This window comes from Temnothorax nylanderi, unplaced genomic scaffold (genome assembly GCF_030848795.1).
Source record: "Temnothorax nylanderi isolate EJ_2023f unplaced genomic scaffold, tnyl_v1.0 TNYL_tig0410_pilon, whole genome shotgun sequence".
Lineage (NCBI taxonomy): Eukaryota > Metazoa > Arthropoda > Insecta > Hymenoptera > Formicidae > Temnothorax > Temnothorax nylanderi.
This window is the reverse complement of record NW_027249472.1, coordinates 34,003-43,511: the sequence shown is the minus strand read 5'-3', so window position 1 is coordinate 43,511 and position 9,509 is coordinate 34,003. Positions and strand designations below refer to the sequence as shown.

The following is a 9,509-nucleotide window of genomic DNA, read 5'->3' as shown; positions in this document are numbered from 1 at the left end:
TTCACAACGCTTGCTTACCCTCCTCTCAATCATGAACATATAACAAGCTTGGACAGTAAAAAACGCTATTTACGTAGAAACACCCATATACATTTAACAAAATATAATTCATTTATGTGCATTCTATTCAGTTTTTAGTTTTAGTCGTCTTGTCTTTTCAAAATTTCTAACCCTACTCTATATTTACAGTAATTTTTTACATATGGATTATTCCTAATCTAAAGGTCGGCTTCTTCTTCGTTGTTGTTCCTTTCTTCTTTTTCTTTTGCTTTCCTTTTCCATGTTATTTCTGACATTCTTGCTAAAGCTTTTTTTCCAGTGATTTGTCGTATCCAGGTTTGTTCTTTCTCTCCGGTTATTTTACATTCTTTGAATACATGTTTTAAGGTTTCCTCTTTTTCCGTACACAGTCTACATTTTCTGTTTTCTTCTTCTATCCAGTATCTACCAGCTCTTGTCTCTGTGCCTAGTCTAAATCTCGCTTTCAGTTCCAATTCATTTCTTCTATTGTTTTGATTGATCAGATATTCCGGAGACTCTGTTGCTTGTGGTGCTATTCTCTTATATTCTTCCGCAAACCTCGATTTTCTTAATTTTTCTTCATTTTCTTGCCTTTTAATGCACTTGCCTATCTCTTCTGCTTGTTCTGCTACGTTTTCTTCTTTCAAAAGTTTATGTTTGAACTAATACTCTATGGACCATCCTCTTCTTTCTAGAAATTCTTTTCGTGTTTTTTTCCATCTTTCTCTGCTGTTCTTCCTTTTGTTTGCTTCTACATTCATTATAAACTTATTTTTCACTTTTATGCATTCTTTGAGTAATTCATTTCCTTGACTTTTTAATATCTTTTCTTCATATTTTATTGCTCTTTTGCCTGCTTTGCTTGCAATTTTTTCCCTTTTTGTTTCTAGATATAACATATGGTTTGGGGTTGTTCTATTTAATTTCAATGTCCATTTTATATATTTTTCTTGTATACTCTCAATTTCTTTGTATTCTTTCCATCCCCATATTTCTACTCCATACATCATTACGCTCTCAACCAGTACATCAAACAGATACATCCTTTTTTTTCCAATTTTCTTTGAAGCTCCTTTCGGCTATTCCCCATACTGTTCCTAGTGCTGTTTTTGCTTTTTTCGTTAGGTTTTTTATATGAGATTCGTTTTCATTGTTTTTTTGTAGAGTATATCCTAGGTAGTTAAATTCTTTTACTTCTTCTATCTCTTCACCATTCCATGTGATTTTAATTTTCTTTTTTCTTCCTCCAGGTTTTTTTCCTCTCATATACTTCGATTTTTCTGCATTTAGTTCTAAGCCTCTCTGCTCTATATATTTTTTGAATTTTGTTATCATCTCTTTCATTCCAACTTCGTTGTTTGCTAGTAATACCACATCGTCTGCATACGAAACTGTCCATACTTTTTTATTACCTATGACTATGCCTCCTTCTTGGATTGTTTCCATTGTTTTTTCTAAGTCTGCAAAAGTTAGATTGAACAACGCTGTGCTTAGCGGGCATCCTTGTCTGACCCCTTTTCTTGTGTAAATCTTTCTTGTTTGCTTATCTTTTATTTTTATTTTAAAAGCTGTGTTATCATATATCTCTTTTATTTTTCTTGTTAGTTCTTTGTCTATTCCATGGTGTTGCATCAGCTCCCATAATTTTTCTCTTTTTAATTTATCAAAAGCTCCTTTCATATCTGCAAAAAATAGTAATATTTCACCCTTTTCTTTTTTAATTTCCTCTTCCATTGCTGTTTTTACTATATATATTGCTTCTATGGTTCCTTTTCCTTTTCTATATCCTGTCTGCGTTTCTTTCATTATCTTCTTTTCTTCCATTTCTTTTTTCAGTCTTTTTCTGAGAATTTTTGCATAAATTTTATATCCTGTATCCATTAGTGTAATTCCTCTGTAATTTTTTGCCTGGTGTATGTCTCCTTTTTTGTATATGGGCGTTACTATGCCTGTGCTCCATTCTTCTGGTAACTTTTGTTCTCCTTTCCATATTCGATTAATTATCTTATGTAGTTCTTTCGTATTTTCTTCCCCGCCATTTATCCATGCCTCATTCGGTATTTTGTCTTCTCCCGCCGCTTTTCTTTTCTTCATGTTTTTTATTATTTGCTTGATTTCGTTTTGGCTTATCTCTTCTCCTTCTGTTGGCATTTTTTCCGCTATAATTTCTTCTTTTTTTGTGTATCCTTCAAATTGATTTTTAAAATGCTGTTCCCACTCCTCTACTGTAATCTTGTCGCTTGTTTTTATTCTTTTCTTTCTTTGTTTGTTAATTAAGTCCCAGAATTTTTTTCCAGACTTATCATTTTTTGCATCCTTCCATTCGTTTTCTTTATTTTCTACTTTTTTTTTAAATTATATCTCTGTATTTCTTCCTTGTTATGAGGTATGCTTCTTTATGTGTTCCGTGTTTTCTATAGATTTCTTTTTTTTTTCATTTCTAACTTTGCTTTGTGGCATTCCTCATCCCACTATTTTTTTTGCTCTGACTTGTTCATGGTTATTAGCCTCCTTGGCAAACTCTTCTGAATTTTGTTTTTTAATTCTGTCCAATTGTTTGCCGATCCTCCTTTCTTGAGTTTATCTTTGTAATTCTTTATTGTTTCTTCAATCCATGTGAGAGTCTCTTTCTCTTTGTCTACTTCTTCATTTTATTCCACTTCCGTATTTAGGCTGATTTTTATCATAACATGGTCTGAAGCTGTGCTATCTATTAACTCCATATTTTCTATTATTTCTTCGCCACTCTTGTTTGTAATGCTCTATTATAATGCTTTTGTGCTTATTGTTTGAAAGCCAAACCGAAATTGCTTATTATTGAGCGCTCTAAATGCGCAGCCCAGTCACGAACATCGCGAACCCTCATCACGTGCCTCGACGAACGTTTCGCACGCTTATTCGTCGACGCACCGTGCCTAGCGACAGGAACGCGTGTTCTACGCGTGAGCAGTATATGAAAGTACAAATAAAATATGAAAACAGAATCACCCGCTCCGTGAGTGACTGACTGCTCATCCCCGTTTTCGCGCGTCGCGGCTGCCGAAATCGAGCGCGGAACGGGCAGAATCTCTCGACTCGTCGACTCGTTCGGATCAGAGCCTAAACCGCTTGTCTCGACGATATTTTTCGCTATTGAACTTTTGTGTGCGTGCGACATATCTTGTGTGAGCGTGCAAATCGTGTGCTGACTGTAACTTGGACGCCGACGCCCGGAGCTCCGACGCGAGCACTTACGACGCGCGAGATTCCGACAGCAAGATCTCCGATACTCAGCCTACTCCGACCTGATATACGTGAGGCGCGTCGGGCGTCGCTCTGCTCCATTGCGTGCACGAAATAAACGCTGTTGTGTGTGAATCACGAGACTTCAAGTTTCTTCCCGCTCCACATCCTTCAGCGAGACTCAAAGCTCGCGCAACCGACCGTTTTCGCGCTCATCTCTGAGCGAATTCCGGCGATTCAAATCGGGACGATCTCGTCGAGATCGCCTCCCGAACATTCTGGTCCTTCGAGCCGGATCGAGGCGTCGGTGAAGGACTTGAGGGAAGCTCTCTCGGCTGATCGCTCACACGTTCCGCCGCAGCACCATGTCCGAATTACTGGCGAAACAGACGAGGTTGCAACGCTCGATCGAGCGTTTTCTGGATAATTTCCGAAAAGTGGGGAAAGGCAACCTGACAGCGGCGAAGATCCGTTCTCGAATTGCCGCACTGAAGGAGCTCTGGTGCTCCTATCAAGAGGGGCACGATCAGCTGACGAAGGCGACTCCGACGAAGTCGCAGACGGAGTTGGCCTACTTCCAAGATGACTACTTCGCAGCCACCGAGGAGGTCTACCAAACAACCCTGGATTTCATGTCCGACTGGTTGGAAGAACTCGAGCCCTTCGTGAGTCCGAACCAATCAATGTTAAACGCGAGCGTGCGTGCGGAAGCGTCCGCATTTTCTTTATCGCATCTCCCCGCCATTCGGTTACCCCCCTTTGACGGGAATTATGCCGAGTGGGAACCGTTTCGCGATTGCTTCACCGCGCTCATTCGAAACAATAAGGATTTAGATAATTTCGCTCGGATGCACTTTTTGTCTTCATGCCTGAAAGGCCGCGCTCTCGAGTGCATCGGAAATATTTCGGTAACCGCCGATAACTTCGAAATCGCCTGGCACGCGTTAACTTCGCGGTACGAAAACAAGCGCCGTTCTCTCAATGTACATCTAACAACGCTGCTCAATTTACCGGCCCTCTCCCGTGAGTCGGCCTCCGACTTGCAGAGTCTATACGACAAAGTGAACGTCGCAGTATCATCTCTTTTGAATCTGAAGCGAAAACCGGAGGAACTCTGGAATGACATCCTCGCGCATATAGTAACGCATAAACTCGATCCGACCACACGCAAAGCGTGGAATTTAAAGGAAACGGATAAAGACTCTCCGCCGTCGTATGAGGATTTAAATCGGTTCCTTCAATCGCGCGTTCGAGCGCTGGAAAACTTCGCGCCCGCAGCGTCGACTAAACCCTCCCCTCCTCCGAAAGTACACGCCGCTACTGCGTCAGCGACCACGCCTGCGAAATGTCCCTTATGCCCAGCGTCGCATCTTCTAAGTGCTTGTCCTCTGTTTGTGGGGAAGAATTCGAGCGAACGTTGGGATCTTGTCAAACAACATAAACGTTGTTTCAATTGTCTGAGTGAGAAGCATTCCTCACCCGATTGTAAAAGCAAATATTCGTGCCGCGTCTGTCACAAGAAACATCACTCGATGTTACATTCGACCTCGAATTCTTCCTCCGCCTTGTCGGGAGCGACCTTGGCGGGAACAATATCGCCAGATCGATCGTCGCCTCAAACGCCGGAGCCGAAAGTCGAGGTGACCTCGATGCTCGCCTCCAAAGCCACGCGAAGTCGATCGCAGGTCCTCCTCGCGACCGCCTGGATCACGGTCCGCGTTCCGTCCGGTCGCGACGCGGTCGTCCGAGCGCTGCTCGACCAAGGGTCCGAAATGACATTCGTTTCGGAAAATTTAGCACAACTCCTGCACGCGAAGCGCATTCGTATGCCGATATCCGTCACCGCCGTCGGCGGTATTCACGCCGGAACTTTCCGTCACGCGACACAATTGTTTATTTCTCCACGAGAAACACACGTTCCGTCGTTCGCCACGACCGCGCTCATTTTAGGCAAATTAACCGATTATACACCGAAGAGACAAACGGATGTGTCGTCGCTCTCTCATTTAATCAATTTACCATGGGCTGATCCGGATCCGACCAGTCCCGATCCTATCCAAATTATTATAGGAGCCGATTTGTATAACGACCTAATTCTCGACGGTGTGCGCAAGGGAGGTCTAGGGCAACCTATCGCCCAGAACTCCGTCTTCGGATGGGTTATCTCAGGGCCCCTGACACCTGACGTGACCAATTCTCACTCCTCGACGACGCGTTCCGCTTCAATCTTTCCTCGCATTTCAATGCACCATACTCTCGGCACGCCTTCCCTTGAAAGCGAACTTCGGCGGTTTTGGGAAGTCGAGGAGCTCCCTCGCCAGTCGATTCTCACCCCGCAAGATAAGTATTGCGAAGAGCATTTTCGCTTGACGCATTCTCGCGATCCAGACGGACGATACGTCGTGCGCCTCCCCTTCAAACGGGACCCCCCCATCGATATCGGTGCGTCCCGATCACGCGCCGAGACCATGCTACATACCTCGTTACGGCGCTTTTCGAATAATTCCTCTTTGGCAAAGGAATACAAGGAGTTCCTTTCGGAATATGAACGTCTCGGACATATGCGCGAGGCGTTGCCGCAAGACGAGAGCGGGCAACACGTGTATCTTCCGCATCACGGCGTGATCCGAGAGGGGAGCGCGACAACGCATCTACGCGTCGTCTTCAACGCTTCGAGCCTTACTTCGAACGGGACGTCGCTAAATGATCATTTGCACGCCGGGCCGAAGCTGCAAACCGAAATTACGGCGGTCATATCGCGATGGCGTAAACATCGATACGTTTACACGGCCGACATCGCGAAGATGTACCGACAAATTCGACTAGATTCTCGCGATACAAATGACCAACGGATTCTCTGGAAAGCGTCTCTCTTCGCCGTAATAATTGTCTACATACTGCTTACGATCACGTATGGAATGATATGCGCGCCTTTTCTCGCTCTTAGAGTTTTGAAACAAGTAGTTCGCGACGAAGGTCACCGATTTCCGCTCGCAGTAGCGATCCTGTCCGACAATATTTATGTCGACGACGTACTCTTCGGCGCGGACGATTTGACGCTCTTAAAGCAAGCACGCGATCAGCTGATCGCTCTATTGAGACTCGGGAAGTTCGAGCTGAAAAAGTGGGCAAGTAATTCGCCCGGTCTTCTCGCTGATATTGATCCGGCGGATCATGGTTTGGCGTGTAATAAACAGTTAGCTGAAGACGAACAACTCAAGATTCTAGGAATCGGATGGAATCCGACCAGCGATATTTTCGAGTTTCGAGTATCGCTCGCTGACGCCCTCCCGGAGAGCAAACGCTCCATTCTCTCTACGATTGCAAAGTTCTACGACCCGTTAGGCTGGGTCACCCCCGTGACGATAACCGCCAAGATTTTCATGCAAAGTCTATGGCGCGAAACGCTCAACTGGGACGACGTCATTTCCGCGCCCCTTCTAACGCGGTGGAAAGAAATCCACTCTCGACTCTCGCATCTGAACCGATTGCAAATCCCTCGGTGGACCGGTCTCGGGACGGACACATCTCACGCAGAGGTGCACGGATTCGCAGATGCATCGAACGCCGCGTACGCCGCCGTAGTGTACCTCCGAATCATTTCCTCCGACGGTCAAGTGACCATTACGTTGATCACCGGAAAATCAAAAGTCGCGCCTTTAAGGACTCTTAGCGTTCCACGCTTGGAATTATTAGCGGCTCTACTACTCGCCCGACTCATGGAGTTTGTTCGCGAATCGCTTGGCTGCTCCTTTCCGGAGTATTGCTGGACGGATTCGGAGATCGTGCGCGCGTGGATCACTAGCCACCCGTCTCGTTGGAAGACTTTCGTCGCCAATCGCGTCACAGAAATTCAGTCGCGTCTTCCACGAGGCGAGTGGCGTCACGTGTCGACCGCGGAGAACCCGGCCGACTGCGCGTCCCGCGGACTATTCGGCGACGAAATTGTCGAGCATGATTTATGGTGGCGCGGTCCTTTGTGGTTGCACGACGCGAACGCCGAGTGGCCAGGCAATGACAGAATTCCTTCTAGCACTCTCGAAGAAAGGATCGTTGCCCTCCACTGCTCTAATGATAACCCGGAGTGGGATCTCGCCTCACGATATTCGTCTTGGCCAAAATTGCTTCGCGTCACCGCGTATGTTCTCAAGTTCGTGCACCTGTGTCGTGATCGCGCGAATCTTAGTGCCGACTCATCGTCGTCATCGCCTGCGGCGTCGAATCACCCCGCGCCAAAAAGTGTAGCCCTCTCGGCCTCGGACTGCGGCGCATCAAGGATCTTTTGGATCAAGAAGATTCAAACGCAATTATTTTCAAATGAGATCGAGGCGTTATCGCACAATACGCCCCTTCCGGCGAAGAGCTCGCTTCTCGCTCTTCGCCCGTTCCTCAACCAAGACGGAGTGCTGCGCGTGGGGGGTCGCCTAAATAAAGCTCCTTTACCATTTTCCTTCCGACACCCGATACTTCTCTCGTCTCACCCGTTAGTCACACTCATCGCGCGCCAAGCGCATCTGCGAACCTTACACGCCGAACCTCAGCTCACGTTAAACGTATTGCGGCGGGATTTCTGGATAATTCGCGCGCGCAACCTTGTTAAAGCCGTTATCCACATATGTGTCACGTGCATTCGCGAGCGCGCCGCAATCCCTACGCAACTCATGGGGGATCTTCCCCAGTCTCGAGTATCAGCGTCTCGCAGCTTCGCTCACTGTAGTCTCGACTACGCGGGACCTGTACATATTTGCGCTTCCGCTGGCCGAGGCATTACCACGCGAAAAGCATATATCGCGCTCTTCGTCTGCCTGACGACTCGAGCGATACATTTGGAATTAGTTGCCGATTACGCGACGCCGGCCTTTTTAAATGCCTTCTCGCGATTTTGCGCACGGCGCGGTCTGCCGCAAGCAATTTATTCAGACAACGAAACCAACTTCGTCGGTGCCGATCGAGAATTGACATCAGCGTACAGAGCGGCCGTGCGAGACCCGACATTTTTGAATACCACCGCGTCAGATAACATAACTTGGCATTTCATCCCCCCGTCGGCCCCCCATTTCGGCGGGCTCTGGGAAACGGGCGTAAAAAGCGTAAAAACCCATTTACGTCGCGTACTCGGGAGTCACCTGCTCACGTACGAAGAATTCTCCACGTTGTTATGCCGCATCGAGGCCTGCCTCAATTCACGTCCGATCGCCGCTCTGTCAGATACGCTCGACGATTACGAGTGTCTCACTCCCGGTCATTTCTTGATCGGCTCCACGCTTACTGTCAACCCCGAACCCTCCATACTTAAGCTAAACGAGAATCGCTTATCACGATGGCAGCTCGTTCGGCAAATTACGGAACGGTTTTGGAAAATGTGGCAGAATGATTACCTCAATACGTTACAAACGCGGACGAAGTGGCGAAAGGAGAAACCGCCGATCCGCGTAGGACAACTTGTTCTTTTACGAAACGCCACGCTACCTCCCTGCAAATGGGAGCTCGGACGAGTAACACAATGCCACGCCGGTTCCGACGGTTTGGTTCGAGTCGTCACGGTCAAGACTTCCGTCTCCGAGTATAAGCGTCCCCTCGTGAAATTGTGCCTTTTGCCCATCCAGAGTTAGGCGACAAGCGATCAGGCTTGCGCAATTTAGAAATAAGGTTGTAATTAGATTTAAGATATCAGGAATTCCGTCATGGCGGGCGGAACTCACGAAATTGTAACGCGCCTTCTCATTTCTTGTATATTTCTTAATTATTTCGAAACTACAGTTTCGAGGCGGGCGGTATGTTTGAAAGTCAAACCGAAATTGCTTATTATTGAGCGCTCGAAATGCGCAGCCCAGTCACGAACGTCGCGAACCCTCACGTGCCTCGACGAACGTTTCGCACGCTTATTCGTCGACGCACCGTGCCTAGCGACAGGAACGCGTGTTCTACGCGTGAGCAGTATATGAAAGTACAAATAAAATATGAAAACAGAATCACCCGCTCCGTGAGTGACTGACTGCTCATCCCCGTTTTCGCGCGTCGCGGCTGCCGAAATCGAGCGCGGAACGGGCAGAATCTCTCGACTCGTCGACTCGTTCGGATCAGAGCCTAAACCGCTTGTCTCGACGATATTTTTCGCTATTGAACTTTTGTGTGCGTGCGACATATTTTGTGTGAGCGTGCAAATCGTGTGCTGACTGTAACTTGGACGCCGACGCCCGGAACTCCGCCGCGATCAAGATTTCCGACGCGAGCACTTACGACGCGCGAGATTCCGACAGCAAGAT

The 9,509-nt window shown here is 47.0% G+C and overlaps 1 protein-coding gene across 1 annotated transcript; it reads left to right on the top strand.

Moving 5' to 3' along the window:
• Positions 1–2,952: 2,952 nt before the first annotated feature.
• On the top strand, positions 2,953–8,855 carry LOC139782416 (uncharacterized). Its single transcript, XM_071721443.1, has one exon. The coding sequence runs from the start codon at positions 3,609–3,611 to the stop codon at positions 8,853–8,855; it is 5,247 nt and encodes a 1,748-aa protein (XP_071577544.1). The 5' UTR covers positions 2,953–3,608.
• The last annotated feature ends 654 nt before the right edge of the window (positions 8,856–9,509 follow it).

Bases quoted from the DNA above. Each gene is read 5' to 3' on its own strand.
- LOC139782416 (XM_071721443.1), top strand. From the start codon at position 3,609: ATGTCCGAATTACTGGCGAAACAGACGAGGTTGCAACGCTCGATCGAG.